This window comes from Sinohyriopsis cumingii, chromosome 2 (genome assembly GCF_028554795.1).
Source record: "Sinohyriopsis cumingii isolate HCF-2022 chromosome 2, ASM2855479v2, whole genome shotgun sequence".
Taxonomy (NCBI): domain Eukaryota; kingdom Metazoa; phylum Mollusca; class Bivalvia; order Unionida; family Unionidae; genus Sinohyriopsis; species Sinohyriopsis cumingii.
Window position 1 is genome coordinate 64,841,914 of NC_142962.1, and position 21,685 is coordinate 64,863,598.

A 21,685-nucleotide genomic window follows, 5' to 3' on the forward strand; every position below is an offset into this window, starting at 1 on the left:
AAAGCAAATCTTAAAGTGTTTCATGGAACTCTCCACCTGTTTATAACCTCCTTAGGGAGCTGGCTCATTAACCCAAAGAGTCCCAAGGGACTTGGAAAAGGAAGGCCACTGAAAATTCTGAGAAAGATGAGGAAGGAACTTTTAAGTATATCTGTGCTCAGCAAGGTCCCAGACCTCTTTGGACCATAGGCTGCAGAAGGGACAATCATCTGTCCTTTTGCAACCTGTACAATATAGGCAAGTGGGGTGGGTGTCCCAAAGAGATGTCTTGTGGCCACAACTACCTACACTCAGCTTAGTCATTTCTGCAAGAGAATGCTGAAAAGAAGATTTATTAAAAAAACTTCCATGTAAGTATTATTTAAAGATGTATTTACACGGACTAAGTCTACATTCATTTAATATCATCAGGAACTCACCTTCTTGAGTTATTGTCTCAAAGAATTTTCACAATCACTGATGTCTTAATGCAAAAAGTCAGCAATGCTAAGATGAGTACTGAAGATTGAAGAAATAAAAGAACTAAATAATACTGATGATAAATCAAATGGGATGTCAACCAGGCTTGTTCAAGAACTGAAGATGACTAAATTAGCAAAAGCCCAGCTTGGTAACATTGCTAATAATAAGGATAATAATAAGAAATACTATTCAATACCAATTCTGAGAATGAAACAGTGTCTGGTAATTAAACACACAACATGAAAGGAAAAACTGTTGTGTGACCTGCATTTCAGAGATTGCACAATTCACATTTAAAGGAATATGAATTATGATGAATCATTACTGTAATAAAAGACTAAACAGAATGGAGATGAGTCTGCATACCAAATATGTCAAGGAAAGGGATAACTAAATATTTACATGAGCTAGAAAATAAGCTTCAAACAGTTATGCTAAAATTCCTGTGAGCGTAAGAACCTAAATGCAAGGTTATACAAAACATAACCAGAAAAATTACAATTAACTCTCAAAAGATCTAAATTTGAATAAAAAATTGCTCAATCAATGGCAATTCCACATGATATAAATGATGCATATAAAACAAAAATTCAAGTCATGACATTAACACAAAGCAAAAGTAATTCCTCTTCAACATAATTTAAAGAATCAGTATTGTCTGTGACTGTAAAAGAATGATGGACAGTGCCCATGGGCAAGGTAGCTACAGGATGAACTAGGGGCATTATACAATTCTAAAATTTTCCACTTGCCCTATGGGAGATTGAATTCTCATTGAATGGTTACAGCATTTTTGTTTTGGAATAAAGTCAGCTATACAATCACAACACGTTACATATTACTAATACTAAATCTCCTGTTTTCAAATTTTTTTAGGTATAATTAACATGTTTTGCCAGTTCCCTTAGCTTAAAATGTGGGTTCCAATGTATTTTCTTGTACATACATGGATATTTTATTCTAAAAAATAAAAATACATAAATCTCAATAATAAACACAGAAGGACAATAAGAGCACACTGATCTTCTATTACGTTCATAGCAAAGATAAACACATACAATTCTAAAAAAGAGATAAGAAATCCTAAGATATAATTTTTACTCTTCTGACATTTACACTGTTCCAAAATAAGAAATTAGTGTGACTGTTTACCTATTTATCTAAGCTGTTCTAATTCTGCCTTTTCTTTTTTGTCATCTTTCCTTTCTTTAAACAACAACCTTTATTTTGGAAAATCAAACCTGCTTGGTGGACATTTAATCTGTCAAAAATGAGTCTCTATGGATTAAGCATAGTGGTTGCTATGACTATCATTGTTGGTGCTTGCAGTGGACAGATTCAATTTTATTGCCCCCAATGTAAAGTCATGAGAATATAATAATGCAATACTGGTTGTCCTTTACATCAGGTGGAACTTACCTGTCAGCAGATAATACAGAATGATTCTTTTAAGATGTACACTACACTTTTAAATATTCACAGACCTTTCCCATTAAAATGCATCAACATACACGTATTGCTAAAGACGAACAACAAATATTTTGTATAAAGCAAAAAGAATTCATAGAGAATATTTAGATGCTTTCCAAAATATAAAAAATATTAGTACAGTATAATGATTTTAATTAATGTGGCTACTTCTGGAGAGAGAGAGAGAGAGAGTCTGCTTTAGAAAAGCAAGGAAACACATGCAACTATGAACAGGTTGATATGAGAAGAAAAGATGCTGAGGCAGTCTGAAACTTGATTGCATGGACTATTTTCAATTGAGTAAAATAAGCATTATGGGAAACAAAGTAATCTGTTTTTATTCCACCAGCAAATTTACAATTATTTGTTTAACATATTCTTGCATGGTGAAATTTACATACTGATCTCCAAGATTCTTCCTCTAGTCTAGCCTCTCATTAGCACTTCTGCATCAAATATACATATATTCGATAATACTCCAAAATGAACCTGAGTATTAGACACATGCTCAGTCTTACCAAAGACCCTACCAAGCAGGTACTGTTGTAGTCTTTGTTAACAGTTGAAAAACAAAATACTAGTAACTGTTGGTTTTAGATATCTAATAAGTTTAGTATTTCTAAATTTATGGGTAAAAATGAGCTAGGAGTATTTTCAGTTGTTGATGTGTTATTTCAGTCTAAATGACACACACTGCAAAACTGTTTCTGAATGACTTTTACTTAAATGTCACTTTATTACCAGTTATGTTGCTAGTGCAACACTAAGTTATTATATTTTAATCTTATTAATATTTGAGGAGTTGGCATGTTTAGAAATAGAAAGTTGTCTATGAGAAAATATGTACAAAAGCTTTTAACAAGGCTTAGTAAATTAGGCTAACGAGATGAAATGACTTAAATCAAATCTGTAATCACCAAAGTGGAGCTGAATCTTTGCAGAATGAAACAAAGTTTCAGGTCACTAAAACAAACAATGGACTCTGAATCACATTAAATAAAAACAGTTTAAAACAATGAGTTGAAGTTAATTGCAAACATATCATGCTTACTGAAGATGTTACTAAGCTCCAAGTGCCTTTGTAACCCAAAATTGACAATATCTCCAATTATGTATTACTAAATTGATAAAGTTTGATAAAAGTCAGCTAAGGTAATATTGCTTTAAAACATTTTTTGTCTATCAATAATATTAGACTCAAAGAACATATTACTTTTTAAGAGATGTTTATGCTGTATATTCAAAGTGGTAAAATGACTGTTGTAAAGACTTGATCAAAGACTGATGTTGCTGATAGCCTGGTGGAATCATGTAGAATTATAATCAAGGCAATTAGTGAAGAAATAGGTATTTGCATCAAGATTCAGTATGAGGACTGCAATATGATAAATTAATTAAAGTTACAAGAAATTTGTTTTGGGAAGTTTCCTGGATAATAAGCAAGGCAGTGTTTGAGTTTACACTGTTGCACAACAAATGGTTTAACTGTATTCATGCTGACCATCTGCTGATGATTTTATGTAACAGGCAATTCTAAATGGCAGATCAGCATAGACAGTACCAATTTCTCTTATTACATTTAAGATTGTGACATTTTCATTAATGGCAGCTTTATACCTGTGTCAAATTAGCTCTTCATGGAGAAATTTAAAAGCTATTAATACAAGGATGCTATTTACTTCTGGTGAAAGAAACATTCTTACCATATTTGACAATTCAATCAAGAAAACTAGTAGCTGAAATAGGTTTTCCACCTAGATGTCATCAATGCCTCTCATTTCAAGAGAGGAAACCCTGGACTTTTGGTAAAGCATTTCCTAAGAACATTCCTATTAAAATTAACTTGGCCATATATAAATTGTTTTTTTTAGTTATGGTTGTTTTTTTTTAAAAGATCTGGCACTTACAGGCTTGACAGGACTGGTCATATCAGGTGGAGAGTCATCTTTCTCCTTTTTGATGTTATTGATGATATTCGTTCTGATCTCAGGTGTGGTATAGCTCCATATGTTGCCCTTGAAAAGTGTCTTCTTAATTTTGAAGAAATATAGGTCTATCTCTAATGTAACAAGGGCATTTAACTCCAGTCTCAAAGGAACCAAAACCAAGTCCATCTTCATACTGAAATACAAGCATAGAACCAAATCTGTTTTAGATTTAATTCATCTCCTAGCTTCACTTTAATGCCAAGATTTAAGGGGGATGTAGGAAAAAAAAATGTAAGTTAATGCCAGCTATATACTAATTTTGACATTATGAGTATAATTAATACAACAGATATATAAGACACCTTGTATTGATACTATATAATCATATGCACAGGATTTACACATTCTTTTTGGGTTTGTGCAACAACAGATTCAAAACTGGACAAGAGTAATGTAACTGGAACTTGTGACTCGAACATTAACTGGACAGCTTGTCTATAGTAGTTAGCTTCTCACTAAGACTGCAGGAAGTCCCCAGTTTCCAAAATTTTATCGAAAATGTTGAAGTGTATTGACAGGTGTATCAAGCAAGCATTTCAAAAGCTGATAGTGTATACTATCCAGTACAGCTGAAGTGTTAGGGACTCTAACAAGACCATCCTTTGGTTCTCTGAGAGTGAAAGGTTTATTGTAATCTTCAATATTAGATTTGAAATTCAAATGACCCTTTTTTCATGTTTTTGACAGTGGAAATTTTCAAAACAGTTCTATTACAGGAGCAAGAGCTCAGTCTGGATATATATATTGTATTTATTCAGATTTTCAGTTCTTTGATTAGCATTTAAATTTTTAAAGGCCTTTTTCAATTCATTAATGGTGTTTTTGCATGTGTCATCAAATCACAGTTTATTGAAATGTTCAGGAATCACTGAAGTTTTTGGTAATTTATCCCTAGCATCTTCCTGAAGCATCATTGTAAATAGGAATGTTGGATCCACTACATTGTCACAATGATCAAATTTAATCTGTAGAGGGAATGAAATGTTTCCCTATCTGCCTTGTTCAATTTCTATATGTCTGCCCAAGCCCTTGCAGTCTGGGAATATTACTTCTTAAGTATATTATCACACATATCCTCAGCAACTTCCCAAGAGATGTCAAGACATGGATTGCAGATAGTCAGATCTAAGTATGAGTAGGATCCTGAGGCAGGATACATATAGGTTAATGACTTGTCATTAAAAATGCAAAGATTGTGTTTTGAAACAAAGTCATCTATTTTCTTCCTTCTCTCAGCGATATTTTTACATCCCTAAAAGCCAAGTAATACAAATGCTTTGGTAACTGTTCAACAAGATAATCATGCTTGTATTCATTCCCTTGTGAGATATTCTGTGGGCTCAGACTTTCCAGCATCTCAGCCTCACCACAGCCAACCAAATCTCCAGAATGAGTAAAACCTCTTGATGAGCTGAGAGATTTGTGTGGAAATACCTTAGAGTATATCTCTACAAACTGCACTGAGCAAAGAAGAGTATCATAGTGAACTTTGAACCATATCTATAAACCAAAGCTTTCCATGCACCAAGTATTCATTTCACTTACTTCTCTTGCTATCTTTGCAAAACATTATGATAAACAACTGATTAATGTTATATAATTTAATTACATAAATGTTACTTACATAATAATATTTATAAGTGTATAACTGGTGAATTGAAATGAGCTGACCTGACATGCATGACCACCAGCTCTTGCACTAGTAAGATTTGCATAACTTTTAAGTTTTGTTATTATTATTTCACCTTTTTTATTTGATTTGATACAAAAGACACATTTAATTGGAAATCAAAACACGATTAGGTTTTAGACATACTTTTGTACAAGGCTGTGATGACCACAGATTGACACTTTACACATTTGTATACAAAAGGCCTGTTGCACTTATAATGATTACACTGAAACCAAATTAAAAGATGAAACAAAAGCAAAATTTGGCCGTGACCAAATATTTTTATTTACAGCTTACTTTATTTTTTTTTTATAGAAAACTTAATAAAATGAATAACTTTCATGATGTTGAGTCAGATTACTGAATATAAGTGCCATTTCCAATGATAAAATAAATGACATATGAAAGTTTCATTTACTGGCTTTCATTCTGATTTTCTTCATCTTCATCTAACAGGGGCAAATTCTTTTTAGGCATTTTCTAGGAAAGACAAATGGATTCATGCTGAACCAATTTATAAACAAGTTTGTGAGTTATCCAGGCATGAGTTATTAAAGAAGAGGTGTAATCAATGGAATATTACAGATTCAAGAGAAACTGATAGAAGCTGAGACACAGTCATATGCTTGTGTATGCAATGCAAAATAGAACCTAAAAGTTGTATCACAAGTTTAAAAGCATCAGTCATTCCAGCTGAGTTCCAGTGGTGTTCTGAATTAAGCTCAGTCATTTGTGCTGATGTGCCAATAGTCTTGAAACATGACAATGATATAATCCAAAATGTCTTTAAAAGAATGCATAGTAATTCCAAAATATCTACTAAATCCTAAAGTCTGAGCACTTGTAATTTCAATGAATGACTAAAATAAAATATATTAAATTCCTCAACTGAATTGAATACAACTATTTGACTTCTCTGAGACTGATGTTTATGCTAGAAATAACTAATTCTCAAGTAAATATCCCTTATTTGGAAAACTAAGATGCAGTTTCAGAATCAAAATGATGTTTGAATAATTCTTTATAGATCATTCTAACTGTAAACAAGATCAGGTCATTTAGTCACTAACCAATTAGAAAGTAGGTCACCTGGTTTTCCTAGGGAGGAATCCCATGACCTGAACTCAGATTGCATCTTACAGCTTCCATGGTAAAAATGTCACAATAACATATTTACCAAACAAAATTACCTCATCTTAAAGTACAAACCCACTATCCTGAAGCTATATAATGTACAAAATTATCATATGCTGTCTACTAAGTGACCCTGACAATCTACAATCAAGAAAAAAAATTAATCACGTAATAATAGATATACATAGCAAAGTCAACATATCAACCATTTGTGCAGCTATATTAGCTATAAAACTTACCCCACATCTAGAGGGAACTTGGAGAATCCCACTTCTGCAATACTTGGGAAGCTCAGCTCCATGATGTATCCCACAAGCTGCAGCTTAGCATACAACAGAAATCCAACACCCACTTCTCCATACACCATGACACCTCCATAGGGAGTCAACTCTGCTTGTGCTTTCATGCTCAACAGTTTGAGGGAAAGGGTTATGTCCATTCCATAAAAATATCCACCACCAAATTCTGAACATAAAGAATTTATTGCCATCTATGAGATAAAATTTACTGAATGTTTCAATATGGCACAAGCCAATGCACTGTTCACTGTCCAAGCACATTATGTGAAAGAACATTGTAAAGATTCACATTGCAATGTGAGGGGTATGATTAGAAGAAATAAATCATACTGGATTACAACACTTTCAAGTTTACAGCAACATATAGAAAAGACTGTACTGTTTTTCTTATTGACAGACAAAGAGAGTAATGACTAACCTGAGCTTAGCTATATGTTCATACCTCTCTCATAATGTACAGAATATAGGATGGAAGTGCACAAGCCATATGTAATCATATAAATCAAATTCCTCTTGCTTCCATGTGATGCAGTTCAAAATGCAGAAATTATTAATTTCAAGTAGGTTTAAATATCAGAAGCCGAGTTTAAATCTATTAGAATACTTGCATTTTTTGAAAGTGTTGAAAGTAACTGCCAAAATGTTATTCTACTGGTGATCTTTTTTTTATAATATGCATTGCTATCAGTTTCAATAATTATGTTTTCATTTTGAACAAATAAAACATGTACAGTACTATTGTTTTATATCATTTATAACTGAAGTGTGATTTTTAATGTGAACAAAACTTGTTGTTGATTCCATCCTCAAATGCAATATAATGTCAATGGCAAGAAAAAAGTCTTGAAGGAACTTCTTTACAAATTAGCAACTAAATCAAATATTTAGTCATCACAGCTAAGCACTCTCAAATGGAACCAGACTGGGTTGACATTCAAGAATTATGCATTAAAGCAATCATAATTTAGACCTATTAAAACTGAACTTATAATCTTTATCCAAAAATATACAAAGTAAGTTAATCTTATTTTACAACATGCCTGCACAGGTTGGAACCACCACTCGAAGGTATTACAGAATGAACTTTAAAAAAATCTATAAGCATGCAGCCAGGTCTGCTGTATCGTACTGTGCCTACATCACATGATATATGACCTCAGTAACGAATAAGTTGTCTTGGAAGCCCTGAAACCAATATAGATTTGCAAAACTGAATTAATAACTTTTGAAAAGATATGAAAACTCACTCTGTAAAAATTACCCTGTATCAACTTCACCAAATCAATTAATATGAATATACCTACTAAAAACACACATTGCTTGAACAAATAGCTACAAATTCTTTTCACTATGAACCATCAAAGATTGGAATTACTATTAAAAGTAAATTACTTAACCTTAATAAAATCAGCCCAATGAATTGTCAAACATTAATACAATAGAATTTTATCTAAAACACAAATATTCTACAAAAATACTAACTGCATATATGGTGCAAAGATTTGTCACATATTTTACTAAGTTTTTATATTTACAACTCATAAAGATATTTTTTTAAAGCTTGTCTCTTTATCACTAGAAGCAAAGTCTGACCAACTAATTGATTGCTGATGCAATTTTCATGACTTCTCACCTGGGGTCCCTCACACCATCTAATATGCGGCAGTATCAAGACATATAAAACCTTTACAATGCCATATGTAGCCTAGATCTTAATTAACACTAGTTGAAAATACACCAACAAAAATGAACCTTAATCATTTTTATGTAATTTTGTAATAACTCTAATCAAATAATGTTTAACTACCAGACTTAATGAGAGATGTGCTCAACATAATATGAGGTATCTTTATGGTGATATATGTTTGTTAATAACAACTTTGTTTTTTGTCTCCAATTGTTAGAGAAGCATAAAATATTGTTTGCTGGGTGAAATTCTACAGAATAGTTTTCTGAAAGAAAACAATCTCATTTTGGTAATAAACAGTATGAAAAAAATCACGTGAATAAATTGTATGATAAAACTAATACTAAACACACAGCAAAATCCAGAACATTATTAGATGGAAGACAATACCTAAAATTATCACACATATAAACATTTATTGGGTTCGTTTATAACATTATGAAACCTCATTAATTAAATAATGCTAGAGCATCCTCTTTTTTACCTTTTCTTTTGCCAATGTGTATTTTTGGGCTGTTGGACTGTCTTTCTCACACTTACATAAAAAGATATAATAAATGAGTTCTATACTGATCACACACCCTATAATTTGAATAGAATTGCCTACAGATTAAGAACAGCTCAAATTGTTGCCAAATTGGCCCCCAAAGGTCTGGGCTACTGTGGGTGATCCTATGAAGGTGATCACAATTGATGCCCAGAATTATCAGCTGAAATGCATGGAGAACTTAATTATTGAAGCACACATATATGGTGTGGGCGTTATGTTTCACACCTTGCTTGATGCCTGGCCAATGTGGACATTACTTGAGGAACTGGTCTAGCCTTTTGTCTTGCTAACTGATGTTAATTTGAGTGTAGGTCTTTCAGGAGGAGTAGAGGCTGCTTGTAATACCATGTGGATATAGCTGCCACAGGAATTCTTCATACAATCAAAACCTTTTTCAGCAATATGGGTGGACAAGACAAGATTCTTGTTTGTATCCCTTGTCTCATTGATTGCTTCAGATACCAATAGTGCTGTGTAGTTAGGAGATGTATTTTCTGTGAATACCTTTTGGAGTCTATTTTAGGCAATGTTTCACTTACTAGCATTTCTGATAATTTGCAAAGGACAGATGTCACATTGATTCCCCTACAGTTACTGGGTACAGTATGGTCCTCCCTTTTTTAGGCACTTGTGTGATGGTCCCAACCTACATTTCTGGGATATATGAATTCTGGATGATGTTATTCAGAAGACTGTTGGGGTATTTCATTATGAGCTGACTGCCATATTTTTAGATATTCTGTAGTTATGCCAAGGTGATTCAAGTGCTCTGCTATTTGACAGCTTCTTGATAGCATTCTCCATGTATGTTGTTTTCCAATATGGGGAGAAGTTATGGTGGGTTAGACTCACATTTATAAATGTGAGATGATCATTGGATATCAATTCCTATTGGGATTCATCACAGTGCTCCTTATTAGATGGAGTTGCTCAAAGTAAGTGTCATTTCTATCCCTGTAGTATTTCCTTATAGTGTACTAAGGTGTTATCCATGCAGAATTGTTCCTGTTGACCTGTCTGTAGAAGAGATATCAGTCATATTCAGTAATTTCCATAAATGCACCATAGAACTGGCGTCTGGTCCATGCTAACAGCTTGCTGAAGTTCTGTCTCAGTTCATGTTTCTTCTATTCTGTGACTGACGTTTAGAGAGTTGTGTCTTTTGGCTGTCTACCTTGGATTTTCCACTACCTGTGCACTTGTTTTGATCTTCAACTGGCAGTTTGATAGTTGTTTGCTTTTGTCATTTAAGAAGAACTCTTGTTTTCTTTTTTTTAATCTTGAGAAGACTGGATTTGCAATTTGGCTCTTTTCTCTACCTTTTATTTTTCCTGTACTAGACTCATCTGCAACAGATACACTAGTTGTGAAACAGTTCTGGCTGAATTGCAGAATGGTTACTAAACTAAACTGAAAACCCTTGGAAAATCACCAGTGTTGCATTAGAGCTCTTTAGGATATCTTGTTCCATTGATTATTCTCCTATGATCTGATAGGTCAAGACTGGGCTATGCACTTTGAGGCCAAATGTATTGAAAGGGGCATGCTTCCCTTTCCACTGAGGTGCACAGTCCAGTCTGGTACTGCATCATTCAGATGCTATTGAGTCTGGAATCCAGAGATGGATAAGGTCACATGCTATAATAATGTTAGGCTGATATCTTACTGGCTTATGGGTGAAGATGGTTTCTTGACAGTCTCTGTCTTATTTATGTTGCATAATTCTATTTTTTGCAAGGCAGTGGTATCAATCCACTTTCTTTTTCTTCAAATGAGTAAGTCCCAGAAAGAAGCTAGGTTTATTTGTTTTTATATATGATGGGGAAGGTTCTCCTAACTCTAGAGTAACCATTGGGATGCCTATATGTAATGATATTTAGAATTACAATAATATCCCAAGAGATTAAATGTATGCAGCATTATTATGTAGGTAATCACAGAAGATATCAATTTGAAAAGATTTCTGGTCTATAGTTGTGTATAAATACATTACTTACTAAATATATCTTTATTTCCAAATATATGAATGCATGTAACTGTGCAATAGGTAAGGTGACCATGATCTGCTGGTACATGTTAATTACAGGCTAAGACATCTGGGCAAGGTACTAGGTTACTACTGATACCTTAAAAGAGCAGCAACATTGTTTTATGAAAACCTGTAATGTTGAAGGATCACTGTATGATATGTGTCATGAGAAGGGATGGATGTTGTTTGATTTTATAATTCTGTCAGATCCAGCCAACTTTTGCACTATCCAGACATACCTTGCCCAGCCAGGTTTTGTTGTAAAAGTTTGATCTTGCCAGATCTGCCCCCCTCCCCCCGAAGCAGTAGTTAAATAAAAAAATAAAAAATTATACCCTCCTTCATTGTTTATGGTTGAAAAAACTGGGGGTTATAGAGAGAGAGGCTTGGGAACTGGACAAAATGAGAGTGGAGAAACCCAACAAGGCATTAGGTAGTTCCTGGCAAACTTTTGCAACCCATTCACCCCAAGTTCATGTGGTTCTGAATCTCAAATTTGTTTTTGCACATTACATTAAAGAGACCTAATAATATATATTCCAGAATTTTTGTCTCTAGGATTTTTTAAAATAAAAGATTTATTGTAAAAATTTAAACTTTTTATATACATGAATATATATTGTACTGACACATTTGAATTATTTTTATTTAAATTACTAATATTTCAAATTTTCCATCTGTGCTTATTATCCCATTTGTGAAATAGCATGGGATTAAGAGAATCTATGTTGGGGTTTACAATGAGACAAGGGGTTACATTATTTATCTCCCCACAAGGTGCAATGTGGGTGGGGTAGGGGTGGAGACAATAAAATGTAACTCTATGACTGGGATTTTCTTCTCTTGGTACAAACACCAGCATAGATTCTTTTTCTCACCCAATTATTTTTCCATTTAAATTTAAAAAAAGCACTCCACTTTTGCAATATAGTTAGCAGATTCAAAACACAGTTTTCATTAGGGACCATGATTGCCTCTCACTGTGTGAAAAAGGTCATCAGGTTTTGTACTCCTTAATGAAAACCTTAATAATTATATTTAAGTACAATCCAGCGATATATGCTGCTCTTAGAAAAGAAACAAAACAAAAACAAGAAAGAAGTTATAATTGTTATGTGCTGCAGTATTGCGTCATGAGTGTCTCAAGCCACATGCTTTTGTAAACATGCATTAATACAATTATATTTATGAGGGCAATGGGGTGCCCAGTTGAGTCTAAGTACTTCACCTTGAAGTACACAACTCAGTATAAAAATTGTGTCATGAATGTGAGGAATTTTTTTTCTTCGAGGTATTCTTGCCAATTTATATTTTCTGTCCTAGAAATGAGGCAAGTGTTGCTATTACTGGTACAATGATAAGCTACATGGACATTTTCTTGTGGAATAGCATGTGGACTGGTGAATGAACCACTCTGATTGGTAAGTGCAGGAATTTTCATTTGTTTAGAACATTTGATTCAAATGGGGCTGGTTAGGTGTGTTTGACAAAGTTTGAAGAATGCAGGTCAGACATAACACATTTCGGGTTGTTGCCAGCCATGTGGATACACTTGAGAGAGTTTGGATTTTTGTAAAGCCAGTGATGTGAACTGCCCATGTGTCTGAAATAGTGTTTTCTGTAATAGTTCATTCTACACAGCATCGCAAATTTTATCACAACTGTAGCTCAGTAAATTTTCAGGTCAGCATCATTAAATCTACTTAAAAGTACCTAATTCATTTCACAAGATGTAATTAAAACTAGTTACATAACTTTAGCTACATTCAATGGCCCTGACCTGAAATTTACAAAGTTATAGATAGGATAAAATTTGCCTTGCTGTGTATAGTTTCTAGCATAACACAATATAACTCAACTTTGTATGTGTCTGTCTGTCTCAAAATGTTTTGTATTGTGTGTTATCAAAGTTGGAGAGACCTTAAGTTGCTTTATGATTGAATTTATTTTTGTTATATATGTGTTGTTGTCATTTGATTTTATAACTCATCAGGCATAGAAGAAGACAATAGGGGTTTCTCATGTTCATATGTAGTTCATAGCATGTTGACACCATGATGAGGTGACCTGACTGAGGTAAGGAAAGTAAGGTTAGCAAAACAGTTAGATATCTCTTTTGCATTGGTGAGAAACATTTTGCAAGTGTTACAACTCATGCTTTCTACATATATGCCTGTTACCACCATATGACTGTTCTTGCATTGACTAACCCTTTCATTATACTTGTACTCAGGATTGGTTTACACATTTTTCTTGGGTTTGGTTTATGTCTGGATCTCCTATTTTCAGAGGTACATCATTTTGAACAGAACAGATAAGGCACTAAGATAGAACCTTGTAGTACTCCAAAACTTGTGGTTTTTCAGATAATAAGTGCCTTGTTGATGTAGCCTACTGAGATCATCTGATCAAGTAGGATGTGAACTACTTAAGAGTATCTTCTCTACATTGACCAATTCATGATCTACTAAGTCAAAAGTCTGTTTAAAATCAACCATTACAATGCCTACTGACATTAAGTCATTTAAGGCTTTGTCATTTGTCATTCATATGGGTAAGTGCAGTTTTAGAAGAATGATCTTTTGAAAAGCCAGAATTTTTTTTGTAAAAACTAGATTGTGATTGTTGAGATAATTCATAAAATAAATGTGTATATAGCTTTCTAGTATATGCAATTTGGAAAGTGATAAAAGAATTTATATTGGTCAATAGAAGTTAACAACCTCTTTAGATTCAGCTTATCCAGTGGTGTTATTCTGGCTGTTTTCCAAGACCAGAGAAATTGACTTGTTCTCAAACTGTGATACATAGAAACATAATACTATCAGCAATAGCAGACACAGGTGTCTTAAGAAGTCTCAAGCTTATCATATCAATTATTCAAACAAACATGGAACTCTTTTCTGTAATTTCAAATTTAGTGTCATTTGAGTTTCAAAACAAAAACATTTTAGTTCTAAATGATCATAGACCAACTAATGTTCTGTTATTTGAGAGGTAATGTTTTATGAAGAAGTCATTGAAAATATTTGCTATGTCAACTGGATCATAAACAGAAGTTGGTTACCATCAATAATTGCACATTCTCAAAAATTTTACAGATAGTTATGCAGTTGCTTTTCTTATCATCAATATTGTTCCCCAGTAGCTTCTCTTTGCTTGCTTAATCATTTGCATACTTTATTTCTCCAGATTTTGGAATCAACCTACAGATTTCAAATGGTCTTATCTTTTCATAGCATCTAAAATTTCTGTCGTTATTCAGCCTGGTTGATTACCATACACAGAGAAAATTACCAGTCTAACTTTCAGTCAACTTTGCTTCTTAGATGCCAAAGAAATGTACAATGTTGTCTGGAGAAGTTAGCATGATCAGCTTCCCATATAGCAAATCTTCATGTAGTGTCAGTTCACACAAAACTAAACATCTAGGATTTTGAGTATGTACATGTCTCAGAACTGGACCATATATTTAATTAGTCTGTTCCAAATCATGGTCTAACTTTGTGCTGCGTTATTTCCTCCAACATAAATGACAGCAGTGGAATTATTAGTTTCTAAGATTGTACAGCTTAATCTCTTCATGAAATGCATAACCAAAGAACATCTGATACTTCATGTAGAATGGAGCATATTATTATATGGAATATTGTTCTTTGGTGCTTAGGGTTCTTCTTTGTCTGAAAAATGACACAAATTGTGGTGGATATTTGGGAAGTCACACTGTTTATATCTTCTATTGGCACTGGGCAGCTCTCCTTGTGTACTGGCTACATTACAGATTTGTGTACATGATTTTAGTATTTGGTAGCATCTGTGTTGCCTGTGAACTTTTCACTGTAGCTGCAGTAGTCTGAATTTGTCTGGATGTTGTTTAATTTGTTTTCTTTTGAGTTGTCAGCACACACTTAATTTTCTTCCCAACCAATTTCTCAAGTCCATTGATCATCCTCGTTAAGATATTGGTATCACAGCCGACTGATACTGTTTGGCCTAGAGCAGGAGTCAGTCCCAGTGTTGTTAATTAGCTCTAGCTGTTTGTCATGGTCACTGTTAGAAAATGCTCCTCTCAAACTCAATATAACTAATTCATCCCAGATACTTTTCATGCACAGCATCAGAGAATTTGTGCATCTCTGACATTATAGTATCATTTACAGAGCTAGGATCAAAAACTAGATTGGATGCCATCCTAAAAATGTATGTTTTCCAATGTTTGGTACCATGATACTTAACTTTTATTAACTTTTCATTTTCAGTATCAAGGGCCCTGGGTAGCTGATCAAGTGGTCAAAAACATCCACCTTTACAGACCACTGACAATTCTCACCTCTGTCCACATGGGTTTGCATTTCATGTTTGGCCAGCAAGAGTATGTAAGAAAGCTTGCCAGTAGCTTTCCATGGGTCACAGATGGATGACAACAGATATTGGATGACAGACAATGAATAGGCAATGCCTTAAGCTCTTCTAGTATATGGCCAGTAAAGCTAACAAAACAAAGACTCTCAGTGGAACTGGTGGTCTACTGGTTGACAAACATTTCCAGGAACTGAAGATAAGACATTTCTTCTTTGTAACTGCTAAGTGTTAAAACCATGCAAAGATTTTCAAATTAACCACTGTGGCAGTCATTTTGGATGTAAGATCAGCACCGTTTTCATTCAAGACAAACTTAACACAATTAGATGAATTTTGGTGAATACAACATGTTGATATGAACATCCATTCCAGAGAATTAATGACAAGGTTTTCAATATGTTCATTGTAGCAGCCATATTTGAGGTCAGATCAGCACCATTTTCATTCAGGACCAAACGCATATCATAATTAGTCTTATAATGAAAACTCCATGTAAATATGACTTTCCATAAATATAACTGATTATGGCTGCCATGGTGGCTGTACTGGATGTCAGACTTATGCTATTTCATTTATGACGAGCTAGATGCCATAAGAAGTCTTCTGGTGAAGACCTCATGCTAATATGACATTCTGTTCAGGAAAGGAAGCAGCAACACAATTTTCAAAATGGCTGCTGTGGTGGCCATACTGAATGTCAGAGTGACACAAATGCTATTTATGATCCACTATACATTATAAGAATTCTTTTAGTTAAACCCCATACTGATAAGACTATCCAATCAGACGGAGTTGTGATAAGAAGCTTTTCAAGATAGATGTCCAAACAGAACCATTTTCATTTAGGACCAATTAACTATCATAAAAAGTCATTTGGTAAAAACCTCATGTCTGTCCAGAAGGAGCTGTGATAATAGGATTTTCAAGATGGCTACCATGGAGGCCATGTTGGATGTCAGAACAGCACCATTTTCATTTAGGTGGTGTTTTACAGTTGTGTATTTTGCATTGGGTTAAATGTTTAAAGAAAAAGAATTTCCCCACTTTTCCTCACTGGTTATACAGGCTATTTAACAATACCTTGTTTATCTTAGGTATTCTTCAAAGAAATTTTAATTCACTATATTTTGGTGTATGATTAATGTATCTAATATGGGTTATAGAGCATACAACTTGGCCTTACTTCACATGTGCACCTTTAAAAAAAAACTGCTACCTCCACTTTTTTTTCTCATCCTGGACTTCAAACTTAAATTGTTTAAAAAAAAGAGTCAATAACTTTTTTATATTTTACATAGTTGGTAATTCATTCATTGCACTTTCAGAAGCTTGTATTGTCTAATCTGGCTAAATTCGTTTCCCTGTTTTAATAACTGCTAAAGATAGTGTACTTTACAATAATTCAAGCTGATTTTTTTTTGTGTGCACAAGGAGAGTCATTTTAATTAGCTGTGTGCTTAGATCATATACAATTTCCACAAGCAAAATATCCAAAGAAATTTCAGTTACAGTACATGAAAGTAAGACAGAAGTATACTAACATTCTCTCTAGTGTGCATGTTTCAAAAGTAAACAATTTCACCTTAAATCTGCCACTCTCTAAGAAGTTCAAAATATCTGTAGAGCATCCCCATAAAGAACACATAAGTATTATTATTGTATGATTTAATTTTTGTTGTATGGCTGAAACATTTAAGACACAAGCATCAAAACAGTCCTTTTGAATATTCCTTATGTATTTCCCCCAACAGAACAGCATTTATTAGTATCAAAGTCCCACACAAGCCCAGTCTCCCCACCTCTTATGATGAAAAGTGTGGGATTATAAAAATGCATATTTCATTTTGTCAACATAGCGACCAATATTATGCTGTAAGACAGAAACATGAAACTTGTCACAATTATTCCTGAGATACCAATATATTGTACAGTTTTAAAAGGATGGAAGAGATGAGGTTCATGGAGGTCAAAGGTCAATGGTTTAAATGTTTGTTTATTGATCTAATACTAGAATTTAGAAGAAAATGAGTTTGCTTTGTCGTCATTTATTTCTTAAATTCATTATTAATGAATGAAAACAAACATTATATATATATATATATATATATATATAAATATAATTTCTCACTTAAATGCAACAGTTCTAAATTAAACTGCCTTCACTCCTGTGTTCTAAGACTTCTAATTTCCCCATAATTAAAGTCATTACACATACAAACATGCCTCCAGGCATATTGTGTCAGCAAGAGCAAAATTAGCATAAATAACTTATTTTCATGCATAACATCAATGTTAATATACCATTTTATTCAGAACATCATACATGATGATATCAAAATAAGATAAATATTTGCACAACTTTTCATATTTGTTTTAAGGTGGCACTCCACAGTTTTGTATTTTGCATAGGGTTAAAGGTTTAAACAAAAAGAATGTCCAGAGTTTTCCTCACTGGTTATACTATTTAAAAAAGACCATGTATATCTTTGGTATTGCTCAAAGAACTTTTAATTCCCTTTATTTTGGTGTATGATTGATGTGTATAATATGGGTTACAGAGTATAGAGCTTCAGATGTGCACCACTTGGTCATTTTTACTTCCTGGACTTTATAAGTGAATTGTGAAAATAAAGAGTCAATTACTTTTTTTTACATTTTATATATTTGGTAATTCATTTATTGCCCTTTCAGACGGTGGTATTGTCTAGTCTGACAAAATTCTTTCTTACTATTGTAATAACTGCTAAAGTTAGAGTAATGTAGACTAATTCAGGCTGATTTTATTCAGCACAAGTAAGAGTCATTTTGATTAGCTGTGTGCTTAAATTATATATAGTTTCCAGAAGCACAATATCCAAAGAAATTTCAGCCACAGTACGTGAAGGTAACAGATGTATACCAACATTCTCTCCATTTTGCATAAACTACTTTACCTTGTACCCACCACTTTCACAGAAGTTCATAATATATGTAGAATGCCCCCATAGGACCAACTAAACATCATAGAAGTCTTTCTATGAAATCCCATATTACTATCTATTCATGAAGAGAGGTAATACCAAAATTTTAATGAGACTGTTGTGGCAGTCATACTGGATGTCTGATCTGCACAATTTTCATTTAGACTGAATTAGACCTTCAGATAAATGTATGTAAGTTTCATGGCAATACTGTAACTAGTTTAGGAGTAGTGATAACAAACTTGTGCTTCTGGACAGACATGCTATGGGCAATAGGCAATGGACAATAGATCATCCCATAGCTCTCCCAGTCTAAAACTGATTTATGAAAGAAATTCTTACCAAAAGTGACCAGAATGAATCCTCCAACAAATATGTCTTTTCTGACGTGAAACAGTTCAGTATTTACTTTGGGAAAGCTGAAGTCACCTTTCAGAACTAGGTCAAAGGATGCGAAAGCATTGCCAAACTGTCCAGAGAACACCTTACTGATCAGCTCAGAAATCTGAAAAAGTAGATGGTATTAGTTAAGTTAAAATTATCAGTACCAATAAAAGCTTTTGCACAGCACAATACTATACATGTACTGACAACAGAGTATGACCATTCTTGCTAAGTCACTGAATTTGTGTAGGGATTAATTATTTTTTTTCTTTTCAAACCAATAACCATTCAAGAGTTTGTTGGAACTGTTAAAAAAGAATTTCCAGGAATCTTTAACAAGTCTGTTTCTTATATCCTTTTATTCTTTATAACTTCATAACTGCTTAGGACTGACAAAATCCCAGGCATACTTGACAAACTCCAACATACTAAATTGTTTGAGATACCAGTAAATGTGGTACAAAATTATTTGCCATGGTCTTTTCAACCAGATATTTAATACAGGCAAATTCTAGGAACTGATGTTCCCAGCTGTTCACTGGCCTCATAAATACCCAACAACATGACAAATGTGGTTGAGGAAAGAAATAATATGCATTTAAAAATGTGGACAAGAGTCAGTCCAAAATTTATAATGCTGACAATTGTGATATAAAAAAAAACACAAATGCCGAAAATTCTGTGCAACTAGTTTCGCATTTAATGTTATTCATATCAAAGAAACTAATATCCACCAATATGTAGAATATTCTTCATGTCATCCCATGTCATGTAAAAATGGTATACCATATAGCCAGGCCAAAAGATACCGACGCATTATTTCAGATGATTGTCAATTACAAAATTCTTTGAATAAATTATGAACTTATTTCCAAAATAGAAATTATCCTATGTACATAATTGATTCTGCACTGAACAAAGCCTTTAATCTTACTCAACATGAGGCTTTAAACACAGCAGAATGTAAAATAGAGAGAGATGTAATTCCCTTCACAATACAATAGAATCCTTCATTGCCTAATATAGGTCATATAATTAATAAATATTATAGTCTCCTAAATTTATCCAATAAAACTAGCATCAAATCACTTTTCAAAATTAAACCAGTTCTCGCTTATAGAAGACCCAAGAATTTACAAATTTTTTTAATCAGAACTAAACAGACAGAAAATAAAAAAATAAAATTTTTGTCATCTAAATGTAATAGACACCAATGTTCTCAGTGTGCAAACATAAGAGAAAGTACTTCTTTCAATAGTGCTAATACAAAAGAGGTATTTTCTCTATGCGATAACACTAACTGCATATCAACTTATGTGATTTATTTAATAACCTGTAAAAAATGTAGCATGCAATTATGCTGGACAAACACTACAACAAGTTTCTAAGAGAATGAATAATCATCGCTTTCATATAAAAAATTATAGAAATCCTCAGTTTTCCTCTAATGTTTCAACACACTTTAACACCAATAATCACTCTCTACTTGATTTTTCTTTCATGCCAATAGATATTGTGCACGGTGACATGAATAGACTCATAAAAGAAACTTATTGGATTCATAAGTTAGATACTCTGTATCCTAATGGACTTAATGCTAATGCACTATATAAAATTGTATAATTTACATTGATATATTGTATATCCTTTATAACAATATAGTTATATGTATGACTGTTTGTCTCTAGTTGATTTTATTATTTTACTAATGCTGACAATGAATTTATCCAGAGTATCATCAATAACTAGTTGTTGTTGTTGTTGTTGTTGTTGTTGGGTTTAACACCATTTTTTAGTACACAATATAGGCTATACATGGCAGCCAGTATTGATGGTGGAGGAAGAACCTGGGAGAACCCTGGAAAGAACCACCAACCCATGAGAAGCTACTGGCAAGCTTTCTCACATACTCACATTGGCCAAATCCGTCAATAACCAGTATCATACCAGATAATTAAAGCAGTTGTTTCACACAACAAAAGTGGGTGAGTCTGCCAAAAGGGGCTATAACTCCTGGTTAAGAAAACCAGAATGCTGACAAACTCACCCATGTACCATTACAATAAACTTGCATACCATATTTCTTTGAATGATATTAATTAAGGGAGCTATTGTGCAGAAATGAAAATCCCAAGCAGGGGCTAAATTACCTCTGAGAAAATAAGTAGAAACTGACAAACAAACTCAGCCAAACATAATCAGTATCAAGATGTGTACCAAATGTTTTGTTGTTGCTAAAATCTGATATTAATTACAAGATTAATTGCGCAGAAATGAACAAGAGGGTATATCAATCATGGGCAGTAACTCTGCCTGATGATGATGTAGAATGCTGACAATCAAACTTATTCAAGCAATCTCTAGCCTCATACCAAATTTGATTAAAATCCACTCATAATTATGGGAGTGACTGAACGGAATCAAAAGTAGATGAGTCAGACATGAGGGGTTATAACATTGTCAAACAATGACATTGAATGCTGACAAACTTAATTTGGTTCAATTATAATAATAATAATAGTAATAAAAATGGGTCTGACAAATTAGGGACAATAGCTGCTAGAAAATAAGTGAAGCTGAAAATTAAACTCAGTAAAGACCTCATCAATATCTAGCTGCATACCAAATTTGGTTGAAATCCAATAATCATTAAGGGAACTGATTTTGGAAATGAATGTCTCATTGGTA

At 33.4% G+C, this 21,685-nt stretch overlaps 1 protein-coding gene across 1 annotated transcript in view; it reads right to left on the minus strand.

The window, feature by feature from the left end:
- LOC149805056 (uncharacterized) overlaps positions 1-21,685 on the minus strand; it is a 374,091-nt gene that overhangs the window by 251,423 nt on the left and 100,983 nt on the right. The window contains exons 37-39 of the mRNA XM_089946913.1: positions 18,956-19,118; positions 6,966-7,191; positions 3,840-4,053 (exon numbers count right to left, since the gene is read on the minus strand). Of these exons, the coding sequence (XP_089803039.1) occupies positions 3,840-4,053; positions 6,966-7,191; positions 18,956-19,118 (603 nt within the window). The remainder of the gene's footprint in view (positions 1-3,839; positions 4,054-6,965; positions 7,192-18,955; positions 19,119-21,685) is intronic.